The 22,977-nt window shown below is 34.0% G+C and overlaps 3 protein-coding genes across 4 annotated transcripts; all 3 read left to right on the forward strand.

Moving 5' to 3' along the window:
• Positions 1 to 340: 340 nt before the first annotated feature.
• Positions 341 to 7,526, forward strand: LOC115440274 (putative phospholipase B-like lamina ancestor). 2 transcript variants are annotated; one of them, XM_030164516.2, is made up of 10 exons: positions 341 to 482; positions 948 to 1,345; positions 1,570 to 1,719; positions 2,282 to 2,534; positions 2,799 to 3,076; positions 4,092 to 4,326; positions 4,723 to 4,937; positions 5,293 to 5,449; positions 5,752 to 6,076; positions 6,355 to 7,526. In XM_030164516.2, the coding sequence occupies exons 2-10, from the start codon at positions 1,227 to 1,229 to the stop codon at positions 6,687 to 6,689; spliced, it is 2,067 nt and encodes a 688-aa protein (XP_030020376.2). In that variant the 5' UTR covers positions 341 to 482; positions 948 to 1,226; the 3' UTR covers positions 6,690 to 7,526. The 2 variants fall into 2 exon arrangements, with proteins under 2 accessions (XP_030020376.2, XP_030020383.2); XM_030164523.2 differs by having other exon boundaries at positions 373 to 437; positions 6,355 to 6,962.
• A 2,485-nt stretch (positions 7,527 to 10,011) lies between these two features.
• LOC119189343 (charged multivesicular body protein 2b-like) lies at positions 10,012 to 13,570 on the forward strand. Its single transcript, XM_037438628.1, has 6 exons — positions 10,012 to 10,201; positions 10,726 to 10,817; positions 11,450 to 11,566; positions 11,813 to 11,993; positions 12,295 to 12,401; positions 12,850 to 13,570. Exons 1-6 carry the CDS (start codon positions 10,168 to 10,170, stop codon positions 12,946 to 12,948), a joined length of 630 nt encoding a protein of 209 aa, XP_037294525.1. The 5' UTR covers positions 10,012 to 10,167; the 3' UTR covers positions 12,949 to 13,570.
• Positions 13,571 to 14,148: 578 nt separating this feature from the next.
• LOC115439964 (gustatory and odorant receptor 22) lies at positions 14,149 to 22,496 on the forward strand. The gene is made up of 9 exons (XM_030164068.2): positions 14,149 to 14,480; positions 15,084 to 15,222; positions 15,747 to 15,997; positions 16,973 to 17,233; positions 17,716 to 17,843; positions 20,045 to 20,204; positions 20,370 to 20,441; positions 20,543 to 20,632; positions 22,062 to 22,496. The coding sequence occupies exons 1-9, from the start codon at positions 14,364 to 14,366 to the stop codon at positions 22,149 to 22,151; spliced, it is 1,308 nt and encodes a 435-aa protein (XP_030019928.2). The 5' UTR covers positions 14,149 to 14,363; the 3' UTR covers positions 22,152 to 22,496.
• The last annotated feature ends 481 nt before the right edge of the window (positions 22,497 to 22,977 follow it).

The following is a 22,977-nucleotide window of genomic DNA, read 5'->3' on the forward strand; positions in this document are numbered from 1 at the left end:
TAAACGATAGAATTGTACTTAGTTACAATTATTTATAATTCAGTATATAATTAAGTTTATAATACAGTAATCACAAAGGTTTTTGGTCGTAATTTTTTTTAACTTAGTTACATAAAAAGCATTGTATTGCACGTTTTTAGACAAAAGAACGACAAATGCAACATTGTAATTTACAAACAAAAAAGAAAGGAAAATAATTACATTTGATATCAATTTCTATTTCAGTAAGTGTAATTACATACGTATAGATAACGCGAGAGCGCAATCCTTAAACATTATTAGAGTATCATTTATTTGTACGGTGATAACACCGTATATCTACCTGACTACCGATGAATACTTTCCAGTTATTGTGAGAACTCCCTAACCGTACACCTACACTTCTCGTTTTATCCAGAAGTGAAACAAAACGCTCCTGTGATTGTGTTTGGGAAAATGTATGTTTAATAAAATTCTTTTGGAGCACCATAATTTAGTTATCGGTAATATTCCATTAGTTTATCTGTTTACGTTGTGAGCTTGATTTTCAGACGTGCTAATAGAGTGCGTGTGACTTTATGTTTTGAAATTAGTAATATTTAATATGTGGTTAAATGCGAGTCTAAAAGTTTTTATAGGTGTTTTGAAATTTTCTACAAATTGAATGATAACCCAATACTTTGATGTTTTTTCTGTTCCTTACGAAATATTAAAAAGAAAGTGACTAATCATTATAAATTTGAAATATATATTTTATTTTCTGTTGTTTGCGTAATTACTTGCGTCAATAGGCAATATCATCATCTTTAACTTGTTCTTAATATTTGTGGTTTTGTCGCCTTAATCGATTTACGTCGGCTGTGTACGTAGCGATATAATAAGCATATTTAAATATATATAAAGCTAAAATACGTCAACATTTACTTTTTAGGGAGCGGCATATGAATAGTCATTTTTGTTTGTTACAGAGTTAAAGGGAAAGAAAGTGATAATCTGGTGAAAAAATATCGCATAACAATAAAAGACAGAGTACAACTGTCCAATGCCGTCTCCGAGCCCAGCGTCCGGAGCATCATCAGTGGTACCGTAAACACCTGGACACACCATCGCATTTTGATGGTCACTCTCCCGTTGGAGAAAATCGTCTACACGCACTGTCACTTCATTGTTATTAAGTTCCTCAACATATTCTTCATTTTATAGTTTATTTATATATAACAGATTGTCATAAGTGTAGTACTATAAAAATGAGCAAGATTCTGAAAGTGGTCGGCGCCTCTTGGCTCCAGACCAAAATAAGCTCTTACGTGTTGGGAATACTTGGCGTACTTGCTATATTGGCTCTCTTCGTCGGACAAATTGAAAGGTTTGTATTCTGCACCTCTACAAGTCATTCTAGATTAATTAATTTGATATCTCATGAGACACAATATTGTTCGCAAGGGTAACTGTATCAAAACACTGCAATACAAAACTGCAAATGACAGTATCTACATGTTTCTATTAACTTATCAGCTCCGTTAATATATTCCCAAGTCTTTATCATCGAGTGCAAATCATAAATACTCAAAGGCAATAACTCGCTTCCAGAATCCAAGAAGATGGAAACTACGCAGCAACAGTGTTTTATTCGGAGAAAACTGGATATCGTATTGAATATTGGGGCCAAAGCAACGAACTCGCGGAAATATCGAAAGGAGTAGCGCGTGCATACTTTAGAATGGACATTGATACTACAGGGTAACTATCATTGTAGCATTAAACCGGTTATACTACATTATATGTGAGTAATAAAATTGAAATACTTAACTATATTTGTTTGCATACGTAAAATATGCCAGTGAATAAAATTATAAGAATTCTTTGTTTGAAATCTTATCGTGTTTTTTTTAAGCAAGTTAAATATGCGACAAAAAAGGAGTTAACTTGTTATATTAATTAAAGTACTTTTTTTCATGATTATATGCCTAAAATTACTAACATAACAATAATAATTTTGTATTCTGCGATAATAGCGTCAACTTCGAAATGTTTTGTTTTGGTATTACGCGTAATTCTATCTTAATGATAATTATTACAATATCGCATTTTTACTAAAATTTTATCGTTTAAATAATTATTATATCATAATATTAGATGTACCTTCAAAAGTCATACATCTTTTTTTAAGAATTGCGTAAACGACTGTTTTATCATGTATATAGTATCCATATATAAATCAAGTATTTACATGACTGTCCATGAAAAAAATAATATACCATAAAAATCTTGATAATAAATTAAATTAACTTTTGATTTGCAGTTGGTCTCTTTTGGAAGTAGAGACAGATGGCTCTTATCCCGATGAAATCCAAGCGTATGCAGCTGGCATAGTTGAAGGCGCACTCACATGGTATCTAATACATACACACTTGGAGAATACCATAAGGGCTAAGTGCGAAAATACGCCATTAGAAAAACAGTGCAATAAACTTAAAGATGCTTTGGATAAATCTGTCGACACATGGAAAAGTTACGCGGCGGAGCGCAGCGGCAGTGATCCTTATTGGCATCATGTGAGTAGGACTTTTCAAACATCTCTTTAAAAACTAATTTATTTAATTAAATTTATTATAGGTATCCTATAACCAAAACTTAAACATAGTTGTACTTTGTCAATACAGCAATTAACATGCTCTCACATAGCTATTTCGGTTTTTACGATTTACCAATTTATTTAGAATATTATTGAATTTCATATTTTTCAATGTTTCTTTGACAAATCCAGAAAAATCAAGATCTGGCAGTTCATCTTAAGTATTAACGTAATTTATTTTCAGGTATCTCTACACTACACCCAAATCAATGGCATCAACACTGGCTGGAGGTATGGAGTTGAGCGTAGCATGAGCGAATATGACACCGACATATCGGACCTGTACTGGTTGAACTCCGTGGCAGAAGTCACGGAGCTTCAACCTAAATTGAATATTTCGCTAGATGACTCGATAGACTTGTTGCCTGACGTGTCCAGCGCGTTCCTGAGGATCGTCAATGATACAGCCGAAGATGGAACACCAACGAAGAACTTGTATTTGGCTCATAATGCGGCTGGACGGTATGTATTTTTTATTGTTAACTGCTAAAGTAATAATAATTGGGCTTAGTGGGTTTTGTAGATGTAGGTATTCATTATATTTACAACATATATATCTGATACAAAGGATGTCATCAGATAGTAAGCTACCAGCTACTAAAACTGTTATGCACATAACGAAAAATTACAAATTACCTCAGTCCGCTTTGTGACTGCATGAAGGCTACGAAGTCTTTAAAACATCGGGAGCAAATTAAAAAACAAAGAACCGCGATAGAATTTGAAAACTAGTTATACTTCTAGTTTTATTTCGAAGTTATAATTTGGTCATTTTGTATCATCGAGACAAATAGCTGGCAAATTAAATGACATCTCAAAGCTACACAACCTATCCTTATGGGAAGGAAAAACTCATTTTTAAGAAAAAATAACCCTATTTCATAAAATAATTATGTGTGTGATAATTGTTTCAACAAATAGTAATATCGAACCTATATAAAATGTTTTTTCCCGAAATAAGATATAGTTAATACAATATGTTCGTAATGGGTTCACCCTCTTACGAGATCATTGCCATTCACCTAGTTGCAAATAGTTTTTGGTGTGACCGCGTCCTTGTAGTTAAATTTAGTTTTTTTTTTTTATGTTCATTAGCACCATGCTCTTAGGTAAATTTTAAGACAGCGCGTCATCACACACGTTTGACAAATGATGTTTTGCAATATGCCTCAAGAATTAATGCAATTTCATGAGATTTTTTTATGTTTCTATTTTGTTTGTTTGATAAAATATATACCTACAAATGTCCTAAGAGTTATTCATCTAGAAAATTCAATTGATAACGGTTGAATATTGCCATTCTTGGCTATTTCACCGCCCCATCTCATCAACATTTAATATAATTGTGTTTACATCGCCGACATCAGTAGACAAGAATTCAAATACATTTTGAATCAACGCAATTTAGAAGATTGATTCAGAACACGCTTCCAAATATTTAAATCAATCACGTCAAACTGTCTAAATTCCATTTCAGTTACACAACAATGACTCGTATATTGAAGAGATACAAATTGAACTACCATTTAACATCAAAAGATACCAATTTAGTTCCTGGTACGTTCGTGGATTTCTCAGGATATCCCGGCTCAATAACTAGCCAAGACGAATTTTATATTATTAAAGGGAAAAACCATGAGATGGCTGCAGCAGGAACCGCTTTACGAAACTTCAATAATGAAATATGGAAAGAGGTCAACATTACTGAACAAGTATGTATTAAATTGTAATGTTGTGAACACTTTACTAATGAATAAGAATTATGTATTATAAGTGAGTGTATTAGTTGTTTTATTACGTGGATAATGCATGGTCACTTCTAAAAACGACATAAAAATATTATATATTTAAGTGTACAATATAACGTCATTTAGTAATGAAAGTAATTAATAAGTGGATACTTACGCTATCCATTTTATCGTTATTTGCAACTTAGGAAATATTGTTACGCGCTGCGTTAAATTAACAGGAAAAAGCAATAGGCTACAATTATTGTGATTAATTTATCATAATAATATCATGTTAAATCACCATCTGAGCTAATATTTAGTTTTTATTAGAACTATATTAGTTAATGTTCAAATTATATAAGCTTTAATTATTTTCAGGTGCCCATAGGTCCCCGTATTACAGCCGCAAATCATTTGGCATCAAACGTCAGTTCTTGGGGTCATATATTGGCTAACAGCAACTCTGGCACGGGCTCTAAGCAGTGGCTGATAGTGGATTACACCAAATTCAATAGTCTTCATGAGTATAAGCCACGCGACCATCCAACAGGGCATGAACGAAATGAAATTGTTACTGAAAGAAGTGTCGAAAAGTAAGTTATCGTATAATTTATATAAAGTGTATGGCCCATAGACCTTCCTACCATCGTTAATGGTAACAGAAAACAATAAAATATAAGACAATGTACTATCAATAACTCTATCGCCATTCAGGTTTATGATGAGATGAATCTAGTCTATGTAGCTCTTAAGTCTAGAATCAATACGTAAAAGTTCTTACTCATCAGTATCTGTTTAATGGGCATAGGGCCGAAATGAATGCGTGGAATTACGTAAAACATGTATTAGCTCTTGCTACTAGGCGTAAAATAAGAAGCATAAAATCCTTAAAAAAATCAAACTAATTGATATTTGATTGATTAATTTAGTGGATAATTATATTTTTAGCAACGTACAGCACACAGTGTACCACATGAACAACGGGCACGCGAAAGGCTTGGTGGAGCTGATCGAGCAGGTGCCCGGAGTGACGCACGCCGCCGACATCTCCGACACGTTCCTGGAACAGGGCTACTGGGCCACGTACGGATTACCCTTTTTCAAAGTAGGTTTAATACTTATAGTCTCTTGTTGCTCAAATTACTATGAATGTTTATGTACAAGGAGATAATTCGAATTCGATGTTTCGGAAATTGATTAAAAAAAAATGGGTTTCCCTGGCTCTACTTAATGTTTGGGTTTTACTTAGCTAATTAACCTTACAATTTAAAATACCGGAGATATTGGAACAAGCAGTGGCTTTATATATCTTTTTCTTATTTCTTGTAACCGATTTCACCATATTGAACATTCAAGAGTTCACCAACTATACACAAAGGAAACTTTACTTAATTATTTTATTTTTAGAATATAGCAGAAAAAACACACGTTGGCAAAATGGAGGCTCTTCATGGAAATATGTTTTCCGAGACCGAATCGCCTCGAGCGGTTATATTCAAACGGGGCTTTAAAAATGCCACCTCTTTAGAGAGCATCATAAAACTTATGCGGCAGAATAACATGACGGCTTTATATAGAACTAGTAACGAAACAAATGAAGCCAAAGCATGTGAAAATGATTTGGAATGTGTTGTTGCTGAGAACGGATACTGGGCGGTGGTCGGTGTACGAGGAGATATAGTCAACAAACATAAACAGCCCTATGGAGTTATTGATACTAAAATTATCTGTGGTGAGTAATTACGTATTAAAATACAATTACTTTTATATTGGCCAAGTCACCTACCTAAGGATTTTAATATAAATTATCCTTCATTCGACTAAATACATATATTAAGTTCATTCTTTAGTGTACTTCACACTATTATTTTAGAAATAATATCATATTTTTTATACCTATCTTAAATCTAACCTAACGAAATAACCAATTAACAGGTAGATCTACTATAACTATTACACAAGCTTTAAATCTGAATAGAAAGTAATAGGGGAATATGTTTTTTATTACAGGCACACTAAACAAACCAAATCTGGAATTCGTTGCGATATCGGGTCCACCACACACGGAGACGCAAACAAATTCCACAAAACTGCTTATTAATAAAGGAAACTTGGCCCCGATTTATACAAAGGAATTCGACAATAAACCTAACATCAATACTATAGAGATCAGAGACCTAGTGAAGCACCAACAAGAAGAAGCCGAGCAAGAGACACTAGAGCTACTCAACAGAGATGTAGTGAAACCATTTGAATGGTCGGAAAGTCAATTCGCCAACGATACCCACCGCGGCCTGCCTGATAAATGGGACTTTGGACCATTCAGACCAAACTGGTCGTGGTGAACCTACATTCTCACCAGTAGTTTGAATTACATTTAATTTAAGTTCAAATACATTTTTGGATGTGATTCTCTTATAGTTTCTGGAGCATTGAAAATATATTTTTAGTGACAATTATTTTTTATATCATCAAATTATGTCCGTCCGAAATCGTACTTCCACTACACCAAGACATATATCAACAATATATCATTTTATATTATTACTTCCATTTATGAAATTGTATTATTAAGACTTATTTATTGGATTTGTGTTGGTCTTGTGTCATCAATGTTTTATGTTCTAGATAGATAGCTGTCGGCCTACATAATAAGTAGCGATGTAAATGTCTTTTTATATAAATTGGATCATTGAAATTATTTTACCTACTATACATATACCTACCTACGTAGAAATTATATATTCGTTTATATTTCACTTTTATATGGGATGCAGCAATGAATTAATTAAAAAATATATAAAAGTACTTATCACAAGATATAGCTACGTAATTTAACAGAGCCAAATTTGTTTATGGTTTTTCCTAAAGTAATAAGAAAATGTTATTTTTCTTAATTGAAGCATTCTAAACTACTTATATGAGTGTTTTTTGATACATGATTATGAACTTTTTCATGAAGAGTAAGAAGGTATTCCAACTGCTAAGTTATTGCGTTATTACTGTGACTTAATTATCAACATACTTAATTATTATTTAATTATTTTTGTACTTACTTACAAATTGTTCTTTGTAATCACGTGGTAGGTACTTATTTATTTTATGAATTTTAATAAAAATGAAGTGACTTAATGCATCAATTTCGATTTTGCTCTCGAAAATAAAGATTTTATTTGTAATAATCTTTGTGTTTCTTTATACTACATACGAGACTTCCACGTTAGTGACTTTAAAAAGGGGACATATTATTGTATGTACCTTTTTTTTTTTTTTTTTTTTGTTTTTGTTTTTTTTTTTTTTTTTGTGTTTTTTTGTTTTGTTGTCGCGGAGAAAGTCCCTTAGTACTACCGCCCAGTCTTCGCGGGGGGCGACTGAGCGGTTATGTTGGGGTCACCGTGCCTTACGACCCGACGTTGCGCCGCCCGGAATTGATGTAGACCTTCGGGCGACCGCCGGGCCGAGTCCCTAACCTATGTACAACGCACGGCATACCAACTAAAACTCCGCGGTGGCCCTCTTCGGCGCATTAGGGACGGCTGCGGGCTTCCTCTGACGTTGAAATGTCTAGTCTGCGACCGCAACCGCCCCTGCGCGGTGCCGCCTTGCGGCCCGTCTCCTATGGGGGGCTCAAAAGCCCTGCGCACCGAAGGACGCCCTCGGCGTCTACGGCAACGTGAGGCCAACAACACGCTGCCGTCCATCCCGGGGTCAACCGAATAGTGTGCGATGAACGCACTACACGCACTGAAAAGTGCATGCGCACTAGGACGGGCAGCCCCCTGCTGCCCGCCGACGACCCCTTCGTGGCCCCTATTAGTCGCCTTTACGACAGGCAGGGGATACCGTGGTGGAATTCTCCAAACGCCCCCATTCCACAGGGCGGGAGACGCCGGTCAGTCGTCCACCCGGCGCCTCCTACGTCTCCTCTGACGGCGGGAGGGATCCTCCCTCTCGATCCCTCTCGGCACTCTCCTTCTGCGAGAGGACCACCTCGCAGAAGTGGGCCACCGCACGCCAGGCCTCCGGGCTGCCGACCATGGAAGCGACCACGGCCGGCAGCGAGAGGTCTCCTCCGACGACTGACACGAGAGCGCTGCGCTCATCGTCCCAGGCTGGGCAAGACTCCAACGTATGTTGGGCCGTATCCCGCGGGCAGTTGTCACAATGGTGACACACGGCGCTAACCTCCGTGCCTACTATCTGACACAGGTACTCCCCGAAGCACCCATGCCCGGTGAGCACCTGCGTCAGGCGAAATGTCGCCGCGCCGTGGATATTATTGTATGTACCTAATTCTAAGTACCCCAAGCTATCCCAACCCCATTTTCTAATGGGGAACCAAATCTAACTGCAAAACAATAAATCCAAGATGGTTATTTGTTCTTGGAGTTTACATCATGAGGGGATCGAAATGTACACTTGTCCTTAGAATAGCTATACTCTACTTTCGGCCCGCCGAGCTTTTGCGAGTGGTCAATCTGACTAAAGACATCGCACTATTAGTTAGTTAGTAAAGATTTTTTCCAAGGTCGCTTGACCTATGAACTAAACTTTTTAAATAAATAAATATACATACAACTGTATTTTAGTTATGTTTATTGACACTGAAGTAGATCCATTAATTTACTTTGTGACCCGAGGCATCAAAACTTGACGACTTTATGGCCCGCGTACAAAAATGGTTGAGCACGGCCTGCTTAGTAGTTAGAACATACTTATGGGCTACCTGTAAGATGTAGACTGTTTGATAACAGGCTGACATTAAGGCAGAGGTTAAAATTAATCCTGTAACTTGCGACTGAGGCCGAATGGGCCTGATTACAGCAAACAATGGTGTAATTAAAAATCTACATTATCCTTAGAATGATTGAGATGTATTTTGTGTTTATGCACAATTCATATGCGTAGTATCAGATCATATTTTAATTTTTTATAACTTTTTAATGAATTTAAATGGATCCTTGTACATGCGTTAAATGAACTTTTATTTCAGTCTGATCTTTTTGGTGGATTTAAAAATACTAGCACCTAGTAAAAGGTGGGCTTCTTATCATCCTGGGATAGGGAAGTTCTGACCTAGCTGCGTCTATGGTTGCTAGTTGCCTTCTGGCAAGTAATGGCAATCGTTAAATTCAATCAGTTGTTTCTGCAAGTCGTTTATGCGAAAAGTAGGTAAGTACACGGCGAATAGATCCCACATTGCCATGCGCTATGAGCGGGAAGAAAACAAAGAACTTATTTTTATTTCTAGAATGATGAGACGACCAAGTTGCTCGCCTGATGGTAAACGACATTAACCTGGTAATGAGTTAATTTAGGTAGTAACTGTTTTATTTACTCCTATGGGCTTTAAATGGGGTATCAATAGCAGGCACTTTGCCATAAAACACTATTACTCTCTGGAGCACTACCTATACTTTTACATACTTTTTGTTTGTTGGCAACGGGACTTGGCGCCTTTTTTTTAAATAAATTTAGTGACGGTATAGCGCCCTTTTGTGTAATAGCTTCTTCTTATTCATGTAATAAAAATATTTACATTATTATTATGAATTACTTTGTAAAAAGACACTTCTGTATCGAACTTAATTAACAATTCATGTTATATCCACTGAATTTTATTTTTAAAAATGACGTAGTAAAAAAAAATATTTGTCAATTGTTAAAATTCAAATGTCAGTTGACACTTGTCAGTTGCGCCTGTCAAGTGTCATTTGTCAGAATTCATCGTAAACATAATTCTTGAGTTGATTTATATTGAAAATATTTGTTGCGAATAGCATTTAAATCATTATTAGGTATATTTTATTGAATACAGTGAAAATGAACTTCTTTAGGAAAGCTCCTACAGTTAAAGGTAATAAAATCTTGGCCATGGGCACACGGTTGTTTATATGGTGTACCTACACAACAAATAATGACTCACACATTACGATGTTAGATTGCTCAACAAATTACTATTTTTATATACTGTACGTATATCTTATTAATTTTCACCCAACTATTCTGAAATTTTCCAGTGTACTGTTGTGAGTTGAAATTCCTTATGTTTTATGCTCTTTTCTGAGATTACACATTTAAATTTTTAAGGAAGACATTTTCATTTCTCATATATAGGGCTGCTAACGATGTTAGTTTTTCCATTACAAATTTCCAAGGCATTTGCAATTACCTGACTTATTTTAAAATTTCATAATAGTCTTGATGTCCAATCTTAATAACATTAATATGTTTTTTTCAATGCTATGTCATATGATGTTAACATTGTTTTGAGATTATGAGCTGGGGTAGGCCTAGTTTAAGGTAGCAATTTATCTATTAGGATTCATAATCCATAGTTTCAGAAATTGTTATACATAGAGTTATTCTGACTGTTTCTAGAAATACAAAGGGAAAATGACCGTGAGCTGCGCAAAGCTGGCAGAGATTTGGAAAGAGATAAAGCAGCCCTTGAAAGAGAAGAGAAGAAACTTGTAAGTGGCACACTCACTATACAGAAATGTATTGTTTAAAAAATAAGTATAACTAGTATTGTATCCCTGAGAAGGGATGTGACATTGTTAAGCTACTTATAAAAATATAAGTTTCAACATACAAATATATAACATAACAAATTTCTAAAAAAATTTTAAAAATGTTGTGACAATGAATGCCTCAACTGAATAATCCTTAACTAAATTGTATTTAGTTTGAATGTATAGGTATTTATGAATGTTTAAGGCGATACCTCAAGGTCCATTTTCATACATTTTGTTTCACCTTTAATCTGGGTAACTAAACAAGTATTGGCAAGTAAAGAATTTAAATTCACGTCTAGTTAGTGATTAGTTCTCGCAGTTGAAAGAAAAACGTAAAAATAATTAATAATCATGGATATTTCTGCCTTTAAAATTTCGTCATATTAAATTTTAAATGCCGAAATATCCATGATTATTAATTATTTTTACGTTTTTCTTTCAACTGCGAGAACTAATCACTAACTAGACGTGAATTTAAATTCTTTACTTGCCAATACTTGTTTAGTTACCCAGATTAAAGGTGAAACAAAATGTATGAAAATGGACCTTGAGGTATCGCCTTAAGTACATTGATTACCTAATTATAGGAAATGGAAATAAAGAAGATGGCAAAGGAGGGCAACAATGATGGTTGTAAAATATTAGCAAAACAGTTAGTTCAGTTAAGAAAACAAAAGAATAGAATTTATTCAGCTAACAGTAAGGTAAGGTTTACACTTTTTATTAATCAGATGTAGATTATTATTTGTTTAATTTTAAAGCAAAGAAAAGTATGATAAAAAATTACATAAATATTTTATTAATAGTATTATACAAATTAGAACCACATTTAATTTTTATATGTATTTAATATGTTTGGACTATTATTAGTGAGCTTTCTTACAATAAAAGTATATTAATATTCTTAAAACAACTGCATAATAAATTTTTTGTCACTACTTATATTATAGATTTCAAGTGTACAAATCCACAACAAGGCGATGGGTGCAAACATAGCTATAGCTGGTGCGATGGGCACCACGGCCAAGACAATGGGCAACATGAACAAAGTCATGAATCCACACCAAATCGCAAAAGACATGGAGGCCTTTAAACAAGCCAATGCTAAAATGGATATGACAGATGAGATGAGTGAGTATACATATTTAGCTACACTAGTCATTTATTAAGGTTGTCAATCAGTCAGTATATGTACAGGTTGATTTTTTAGATGTTAAATGCAAAATTTTTAATTGTATGGAAAAGTATATTTTATTTATGTTCTATATTATTAAGAAGTATTGTGATTGCAATTAGTTAGTGAATAATTGTTTATAAAAGTATAATATTGGAATACTTCAGAGCTTGACTTATGTTCTACATCTAAATATGTCTACAATTAGCATGATTTTCACAAGTATACAAATTGTTTTTAAATGAATATTTAATGCAGTTTCAGACACTCTTGATGACATCATGGATGAATCTGGTGATGAGGAAGAAACTGAAGGAATTGTTAACCAAGTGCTTGATGAAATTGGCATTGAAGTCAGTGGAAAGGTAGTAACCCTTTTTAACCATAAGCTTAGGCCCCTAAAAATAATATTTGCTGGACATGGCATGTATTGTGACAATATTCCTCACTTTAAATACCTAATAATCTTGAGCCCCGTTATCACAGGATGATTCCCTTTTTTAATGCATTTGTATTTTTAGACAAATATAATTTTTTATAATTCCAAATAGAAAAAAATGTATGATATGATATTATGATAAAGTTGATGTATTTCACAAAAAACATATCCTTCTAATCAAACAAAACTGTTTATATACGGCTACTTAACATAAAAATTAGGCAGTGGTAGTTATTACCAAGACAGATTCTCACACAGAAGTGGCCTCTCTGGAGAGGTAGCTCACATACTATTAATAGTATGCATTGTCCTTTCTGATATAATGGCGTCGATAATGTTGTTTATTCTACTGATTTTAATTAATATTTTTACAGATGGCCAACGCCCCTTCGGTTTCCCGCAACAAAATAGGTCAATCAACCACCGACGCCGACAGAGACATCCTGGCTCAACTTGAAAAGCTGAAGTCTTAAGATTTGGCAAATCTTGTCATCGCCACAGCAGCATTTTACAATAATTAAGTTATGTTATAACAGCTTTTATTTCCTAAATGTTATTTTCTATATATAGTTGTTTTGAGTGAAACAATTAGTTGAATCAAAAGTAAAAATATTGCAATTGATTAGCGTAAATTTAATAAATGATATAATGAATTAATGTTAATATTTGTTAATTCATTCAAGAACAGAATTGTGACCTAAATTTTACAACTCTAGACCAATGTTTAATATTTATTTTGTGTTATCTAATACTATAAAAAATAAAACAGTATGATAAATATATAAAATGGCAGAAAATGTTTTCTAAGACAGTCCTGCTTTGCAGGGATATTGAGTAAATTACTTATTAGCTATATAATTTTATTTTGGCGAGAATAGAACACGGGATTTAGACCATAAGAGTATAAATGGAATATTATTTTTGCTTATTGTTACACATGTAACAATGATCACTAATGCTAGTTATTTTGTTCTACCTTCTAAACTGTCTTAATAAATAATTTATTGTTTTCCAGAGATGTAAATATTATAATCATCTGTACATATAATGTGAAAATAAATCTGTGATATTTTTGTATTATATGATACTAGACAATACAGTTTGTTTTTATTTTGAAGCGAACTTTTAAATATAAGTATAGTAAGACTATACTAGCATTCAGAATAAAGGTGCTTTGTAAATATTAACCAATTTTTAAGAAAATTAATATTGGTGAGCATCCATTTTGTAGCATTTTGTTACTGTATGAGGCGGGTGGACGCTCACTTCCACGGTAAGACCTTTCAATAATTGGCCGTATAATTATTAAAATAAAAAAATCCTCTTAAAAAACCTTCCAGAATGTCGCTGGCTCACTATTACCAGGTCTTACGTTTTTATTTATGTTTGAAAAAAATTATTTAGAATATTTATGGCGACAACAATGTCATTCGATGATAACATATTATGGTTCCTCTTTTATTTATCATTGAGAACTATTGAAAATGATATCTAAAAGTGACATAGAATCATGTGATTTAGAATATATATATATACACCTAGGTGTAAAAAATAACATAGAACGTTGTAATAGTGAGTCAGCGATATAAATGTTTATAAACAAGGTTATGTTTTTAATATTTATAATGGCTTTATGCTAGAGGAAGGTCACTGCTATGAATTTTACAAGCAATTCTATAATAGTCCCCCTTGCGTAGTAATTGATATGCAATGAACGACTTCGTAATTTGACATAAAATTTAACGAAGTTTACCTACATTGTTTACTTAACGGCACGATAATGTCATAGCATGTTTCAAGGGGACCATTAAATTCCCATCACGCCATTTCGACTTGAACTTTCTTCATCGTCTCACTTCTAAGTCTTGCGCCGTTCTCGATTTTCAGTATGATGATGATACCAGATCACCTGTTCGACGAAGGAATCAATAACAGTATGTTTGAAAACGAAATGAAATATGTTCAAAATAAAAAAACTGTGTATGATAGAACGCAACGAGATTATGTGAGTATTCTTGATATTCTTAGTAAACTTCAAAAGTAGGTACATTGTGTAGAACATGCTTAGTGCATACGAAATGAAGAGCCTTTGAGGATGATTTTGTAGAATCAACTCGTAAAATTTGTGATACTCGGGTGGTCATGGGTTTCGTCCTGGAGATTTTTTCTCTGTTGGACTCGAGTCTGAGAGTAAAAAGCGGTGATCGATTATCAAATTCAAGCGAAATCCTTTTTGTTACACGTTTGAAAAAGTGAGTAAACTAACGTTTGAAAAAGTAAGTTGTTCTGACTCTATAGTAGAGTCCACTGGTGTGGGGTTGAGGGTGGGTTGCAGAATAGTTAAACATATTTACTAACTACTCAATTGCTGAATTGAAAAAACAGACCAAATGCGTCTTTTATACGATTTCTCATAATTTTAAATTGAGAATCTGTCTTACATATCACACACAATATTGTGTTACACTGTGTTTTGTGCTCTAATTTTCAAGATAGTCTTAAAAATTATCTTATATAAAACTTAGAGGTAACAGTCCAGATTAAATAAGTATAAGGAAGAAGACTCACTGGGAATACTACCTGTACAAATAGATTTCTTTTCTCTTAGGAACAAGAACAAAGAGACTTGCTTAACTCACAAGATGGCGACACGTGTGAAATCCACGATCAGTTTTATCGCGATCACAAACTTTTGTTGGTTCTGTTTCGGGCACTTGCTGTCATGCCTATTACTAGATCGAGGCCAGGTAAGTTAGAAAAAACATCGCTTCAAATATCAACACGAGACCCACCATTAAAAGGGACCAAGCAGATAAACTGCTTCTCAGTTTAGTAAAGGTGTGTACCTACTGGTATACGTGGGCTCCCTCATAGTAGATCACCGCTGCCCGTAGGGTGTATGTAACATAATTTCACAGAAATCCTCAGTGTGTTCCAGTAATTGAAAGGTTGGTGAGCCGTTAATTGCCTTGAATGAAATATAAACCTATTAAGGGCCATGCCCGGACGTTAGTATACATCACTTCGTTGACCGTGTACAAAATCTAAGACATGAAAATCGTATCCGTTTGACCAATCTATAAAGTAGTCATTATATTCTTTATACCACCGGTATGACGTTTGCGCTGCACCTACTATAACTCTACCTATCTAGATTCTAAGGCCTATTATTATTTTTAAGTCGGCATAGCGTTGCATTGCAAACGTTAACTGTTATTAGGAATGACGATAGGTACTAGACTTAAATTAATTATATTTAACTTTCATGCAGGTACGATCACCTTCAGCTGGAAATCCTCTGCAACGATGTACGCAATTTGCTTTTATATAGCAGCCACCGCAGTCGTTTTAGTGGTCGGCTATGAGCGTTTAATGATTTTGCGTTCAATCCAACGCTTCGATGACTACATTTATGCTATTTTGTTCGTCGTGTTTCTCGTCCCACATTTTTGGATACCTTTCGTCGGTTGGGGAGTTGCTAACCAAGTTGCTGTTTATAAGACTAATTGGGGAAAATTTCAGGTAAATTTGCTAGGGGTATAAAGGTAAGTGTTTTAGTGTGTGAGGCTAAAAATTTATTCTATATTAGTTAAAAATATACTTATTTTATAAAAATGTAACATCTATCGTGTTATGTTTTATTTTTTTCCTGCATAAGAGTACTACATTATTGTCTGTAGCTATGTACTTGTTTAGTTTCATAATTTTAATTCCGATTTGCTAAATCTCTACCTTAGGATTTTAAGAGTCATAAGACTTAAAATAACTTTTTAATTATTTACCATGTCTTATTGAAATGGTCAGATTTATTTATTTAATTTTTAGTAGTGCTTAACATTCATAAATCAGTTTATACTTTAAACAGGTTTAGAAGTCCTGAATAAAAATCAAAGCATAAAAGCAACTTATATATGTAACATTTCTTTCTTTCTCTCAATAAAATGTAGATTAATATTGTTATTCATTCGAATTAAATGTTCGTATTGGCATTGCTCAATCATTTTAACTATGTGATTGTATTATAAAGCAGTGACATCGTTCATTCGATAAAACCTATGATAATAACTTATTGATTTTTTTTCAATTTAGTACCTAGATACTTTATATTAGAAAGAAGCTACATCTAAATTCCTATCTGTAAATTTGTTTAGCTAATATAAAGAATATAATATTCGTATATAAATGTTTAATGTGTTATGAAAAAGTATTTTAACTGTGTGTGATAACCGGGCTACATTAATATTATACCAAAGACACGACTCCGAAAGAATCTTTATATCTGAGTAATTTAGGACATCATAGAAACATTGTAGCAATCTCTAACAAAAAGTGACAGTCAGCCAAAGGCTATGCGGAACCGAAGCTACAACTAATAGGTCGAACAAATATCTGTTAATATCTAAGCTAGTTTGGTGCTTTCACGTATTTCTATCGTAACTTAGATATTTCATAATTTGTAGATTTTGCAAAATTATAAATAATTATGTAATTTTGTAGGTTAGGTACTATCGAGTGACCGGGGAGAATCTTCAATTTCCAAATTTGAAAACGTCAATCGTTATCATAAGCGTGGGATGTTTGCTTCTTGCCGTGTGCTTTCTCCTGAGTTTGTGCGCCCTTCTCGACGGCTTCCTGCTGAGACACACGATGGCCTACTATCACATAATTATCATGATCAACATGAACTGTGCACTCTGGTACATCAACTGCAAAGCTATTAAAATTGCATCGCAAAGTCTTGCTGAAAGCTTCCGCAGGGTAAATTGTTTACATTTATTTTCACAGTTTAAAAAAAAAATAGTTATATCATTACATGAAGATTACAAAATGACACTAGTTAATATGTTTAGCTACTATATTATATATGTCTTGTGTGCTAATGAGAACTTTAAGGTTCCATAATTAATAATGCGCAATAGGCATTGCAATGAAGACATACATTTTCGTACCATTCGCCATACAGCAAAGTTACAGAATATTATTGTAAATATATTTAAACGTCAGAAACAATTCTTCTAACTTGTTTTAATCCTATAATATCGGTTGCTCGTGTAACAAACTGCTTATAAACTCTAAATTTGTTTAGAAAAATTCTTATATCATAATCCAAAAAATGTGTACAGCGTCAAATTACTTTTAACATTTTAGGCAAAGACATTAATCTGTTTACTCAGTTTCCAAAGCTATAAAATCCAATCTTATAATAAGTTTATGCTTGTTACGTTCTATTTTGCTTGCAGGATGTAGAGCGGGAATGTTCGGCCAAGTTAATATCGCGGTACCGATTTCTGTGGCTCAATCTTTCAGAATTGCTTCAGTCACTTGGAAATGCATATGCACGGACTTATTCTACATACTGCTTATTTATGTAAGTTAACAGAATACATTTTACACAACGATATGGAATTTATGTATAAAGCACTCCGATTTTAAGAAGATGAAGACAAACTGTCAAGTTGTAGAGCTAATCTCAGTAGCAGAAGTCGTCTGGTTCCCTCTTGGCTCATACCTGCATTAAATTAAGCGGACACCCCAAAGTTCGCACTGCCCTGAAGGGCCCTCAAGTTGACTTGGGTAGTACAATTGTTTAATTAACAACCAGTTACCGTCAGAGAGACATTGAGTTGGTATTTGTAAGATTTTTTTCATTCGACAGTCCCAAAGCTCTATCTCCATATTCGAAAACAATAGACTGTCGTACACACCTATATTCAAGTTTATTTTATTAGTAATTACCTTTTTTACGATCGCCAATAATTAGAATATACGTATATTAACTATATGAGGACATATAGATCAAGCTAAAATTAATTATTTTCGTTCACGCCATAGTGCGCGATGCCAATGCAGCTCTCATTTTTGTTTTTTATAGCGAGTCTAAACGCGCGATTGAATCGATTCAGTTGCGTGTTTGTATCAACTCGGTTTTATTAGTGCAATAACCCTCATATTGCTCACATGGCTTGACGATATTATTATTGCTGAATCCATATTGCATTATGGGATGATAAGTCACGATTACATAGTCTAGATCAGGCTGGTTTGTTAATTAAAACTGACTCCGTATTTTAGCAATTGGCACGTTTGGGCCACTTAGTTGCTAATTAATCAATAATGCCTTTCACTACCCACGAATTCCCAAGAATCGAGGAGTCATTGCTAAAAGTGCATCAAACAAATTTCCTTTGAAGTGCCTGATAGAATTAATAGCTTCAACTTCAATTAAAGCACGCCCTGATAGTAAAATGATAGTTAACGTTCTTGTTAATATTTAACGTATCTTATCGCGGTTCTTCAGGAAGTTTTCGTGAGGATTAACATTAAGTTTGCGTTAAGTCGGTAGCGGTTTATATAATTTATTGTCTATATATATATAAAGCACGAAGTCTATAATAATTATATACATTTTTGGATAATATCAATTAGGTAACTATTATTATTAGTATAAGCAACTTAATAATTACATAACCAATTATCCACCGAGTAATATTTTAGAAAGTAGTGCAGAGTAAAAATCAGGTATAAATTTGTACAAAAAAAATGAAAAGCAATATGTATTGAGTTGTAGTATAACACAATAAGATGCGTATACTATAACTCATTACATTACGGGTATATGTTGCTTACACTCGTGAAGAATGTCCTTCTTATTATATACTTATCTGAAAGTTTTTGAAGATTTTTAACATCTAATCTCGCATTAATCTCGAATGTGTTTTGATGAAATTTGTCAAACCGATGGATTAAGATCAATATCTAGACCACATTTTAAAATTTACGGTAGGAATTTCATTGCAGTAAAGTTTTCTGCGCTGACGGAGTCACAAACAGATATTAGTTGAAGATAAATAAAAAAACGTGTGCATAACCCTAATATAGAGGTATTGAAAGGGGTCGACTTAAAGTAAACTACGTCACCCAAATCACAGCACCGTTACGAAGGGACAGTGGAATACGTGACCCAAACATACAAGGGCGATTGAATAAGATGACGAATCTACAGCAACACAATATGCCTGAGTCATGTATGATAACTCTTATATACATCCACGTATATGCTACGATTACATATGTATAACTAGATGTTACTTGTCCTTCGTCCGCATGAAAAATCCGCGATAAAAAGTAGCCTATACAATTCAAGACAATCTATCAATGCGCTAAAATTAATCCAAATCTATAGAGAAGTATCTTCACAAACTTTCTCACTTATGATATTACTGAGATATATCGCTGGCTTACAATTACATGGTCCTCTGTTAAATTTTTAAATATCGGAGTAATGAGAAAAAAAAATATATGTTGGTAAAAATTTAAAAAGACGAAAAATCATAGTTCTCCTTTTTTTATTATGGGATGATGGGAAATTGTTACTGAAAAAAATCACAAAATTATGTAATGATTCAATTTATGCAAAAAAAATAATATAGAACCTTGTAACTTGTAAGCTTGCGATATACTGTCTGCCTATACATTCAAGTTCCGTGAACAGAACGGACCTTGCTCTTTTCATGAAATTATGAGGATTAAACATTTTAGTTAATCATACTTGGTCTTCATCATGAACAGGTTCTTCAACATAACTATCGCTGTTTACGGAGCGCTGTCGGAGATCGTTGACCACGGCTTCGGGTTCTCTTTCAAAGAGATGGGTCTCATCGTCGACGCGGCATATTGCTCTACTTTGCTGTTTATCTTCGCTGATTGCTCTCATAAGTCTACATTGAAGGTAGCTCCTTAATTTTTAATATAATATTATGTATTAGCTTGTGCTGGCGCTCCGCTGACCATTAACCATAGATGCCATGAAGGAAGCAGTATTAATAATTATGAATGATCATTGATCACCCATCAGAATGGCATTTCAATTACCTTCTATAAAGATATGTTACAGGTAGCAGCTGGAGTTCAAGATACATTGTTGTCTATAGACGTGTTGGCGGTTGATAGACCCACACAGAAAGAGGTAAGATACAATAATTCAGAAACATTTAATCGTAATTCGTAATCAGTTATTCATATTATATTTATGTTCTAGTAATTCGTAAATCTAATATTTCTATACAGATCGACCACTTCATTCAAGCAATAGAGATGAACCCGGCTGTGGTTAGCCTCAAGGGATACGCGCACGTTAATAGAGAACTTCTGACATCTGTAAGGTTTAGTTTTTATTTTTTGTATGCGGATAAGCAAGATGCAATTTTAAATTAAAGTTCTTCTGAGGAAGGACTGAGTGCCGTTGAACTATTTGTTAGTAATGTGAAATTTAAATTCATTGAAAATCAGCTAGAATTTAGTGGAGCGTTCGAGTTAAAATTCGAATGCTCCAGACTAAGTCGATTATAAACATCTAAGGTAAACACGGCTCCTAAAGTTTCATTCTGTGTTTCATTTAAATACTCTATTGCACTATCTAGCTGTGTATTAAGATATTTTCCCCATCGCTTTGGAGACACGGGCATGAATAGCTATGTTATTTTAATAGTTAGAACCACAATTTAAATCATGTTTCTTACCATCCCTTTACATAACCACATTGTGTACGCTTTGATTTTAATAAAGAGGTTTTCCATGCTATAAGTATTGCTATGCCATGCGTAGATGCCAAATATATTCAATAGTGTAGATGCTAAATAAAATAAGTATATAAGTGTCGAGGGCTCTATGGAAAACTATATAAGCACCTGTCTAAAGATCTCTTCCACCCATTTGGATAAAGCGTCGTGAATTTTCTTCGCTGTGTTTAGTATACTTCATTCAAACTCATATCTATAATACGCGTTAATCTCCTACCCTACCGTTATCAAGCGGGCTACCTGTATTGCTTCATTATTATTACTGATAAAATAAAAGTAGGATAAAAGCTTATTATTTTAGATAAATATCAAGCATTAGCGGAGTACCAATACCAGTAAATGAAACTAACTGTGATAGCGTATTTCAAAATACGACTGCATTATATGACTTATTGTATAGAAGTCCTTCATAGCTGATACTTAATCGATAAGATGGATATAGTGCCTCAGGTCTTTCTTTGATCATAGCTTTACTTTACTTTAGTTGTTATAGAAAAAATGGTATTGAACAGAGGAGATAATGGAGTGCCTGCGACTGAAACTTGTTATGACTAATGGGAACGGTCTCTTGTTTTATATCATTTGAGTAACTCCTTTAAATATCTAAGCAAAGCAATGCTTCGTGAAGCTTATAGAATAACATTGAATTTATACTTTTAAAAAAATATATTTTTTTATAATCGCTGGAAATAATATACAAATTACTGTGACTGATTAATTTAAAATAATATGTCGTTTTTTTATCTATTGTACTTATTTTAACTACAGAATGTACGAATGTAATAAAACAACTATCAAATGAAATAGCGAAACAAACTAGTTTAGTAAAGCTTTATTCATATGAAAACCTGTTTTTAATACATTTTGTATGTCAATGTGAGCGTAATAGTTTTTTTTTCCAGGATAAACTAGTATTGGGAACTTTCCAAAAAATCTAGTCAAAATCGGTTCAAACGTTTCGGAAATGGTTTGTAAAGTGAAATAACAATATTTTTATTATTTTTCAGGCAATACGGATGATCGCAATATACCTAATAGTGCTGCTCCAATTCAAGATATCGTTGCCGAAAGAACCCCAAGCTGCCACCATAGTATAGCTACTTCATAATTCAACGCAAACGCCCCAGTTCGACTGGGGATTTACCATTGTCACTCAAAAGCATTATGGTAACTTTACTTTCGCGCGAGATTTCCGGAAGTTAAATCTTCGCAAACCATACCTTTCATTTCCACAGAGGGTAGCGCTTCAAGTATTAATTTGCATGCCTGAAGTGATTCACTCACTAATTTGTTAATTGTGCCTTAAAGTGTTTAAGTAGTGTTCAGAAATTATTATAATTACATTTTTGTACATATAAATCTAGCAAACATATACCCCCTTATTCATAGACTTTTTTATCTAACGACCGAGTAAGGCTGTGATAACAAGTCTGTTTCTCAGTACTGACGGCATGGCAGTCTTCGCAGTGCGTAGACGTAGGGCCGTTGTGATTGGCTAATATTGAAATACAACAATAATAACCAATCACAACGGCCCTATGTCTATTTCTCAGTGCCGTTGGGCACTGAGAAACAGGCTTGTTGTCACAGCTTTACTTCGTCCTTAGATAAAAATGTTTATGAATAAGGGGGATACAGTATGACTATGTATGTAGTAGGTATTTATATAGTGTGAAAATAGAATAAACAAAATCGATTAAATATTTGTTTTATGCGTGCACGGCAAATGTCCCCACTGCAGCTGATGGTAAGTAGAGTGATCCAATAGAATGTCGACTCACGAGAGACGATTACCCTTTGGCAGTCGTCACAATTATGCCGACCTGTTCGAACCGGATGTACACAGGCTGATCCCGTGTTTTAACACCTTGTGCACGGTGGTCGCTATCCGGGCGGATATAAAATATATCTAACCACCAGCAA

This window comes from Manduca sexta, chromosome 14 (assembly GCF_014839805.1).
Source record: "Manduca sexta isolate Smith_Timp_Sample1 chromosome 14, JHU_Msex_v1.0, whole genome shotgun sequence".
NCBI lineage: Eukaryota > Metazoa > Arthropoda > Insecta > Lepidoptera > Sphingidae > Manduca > Manduca sexta.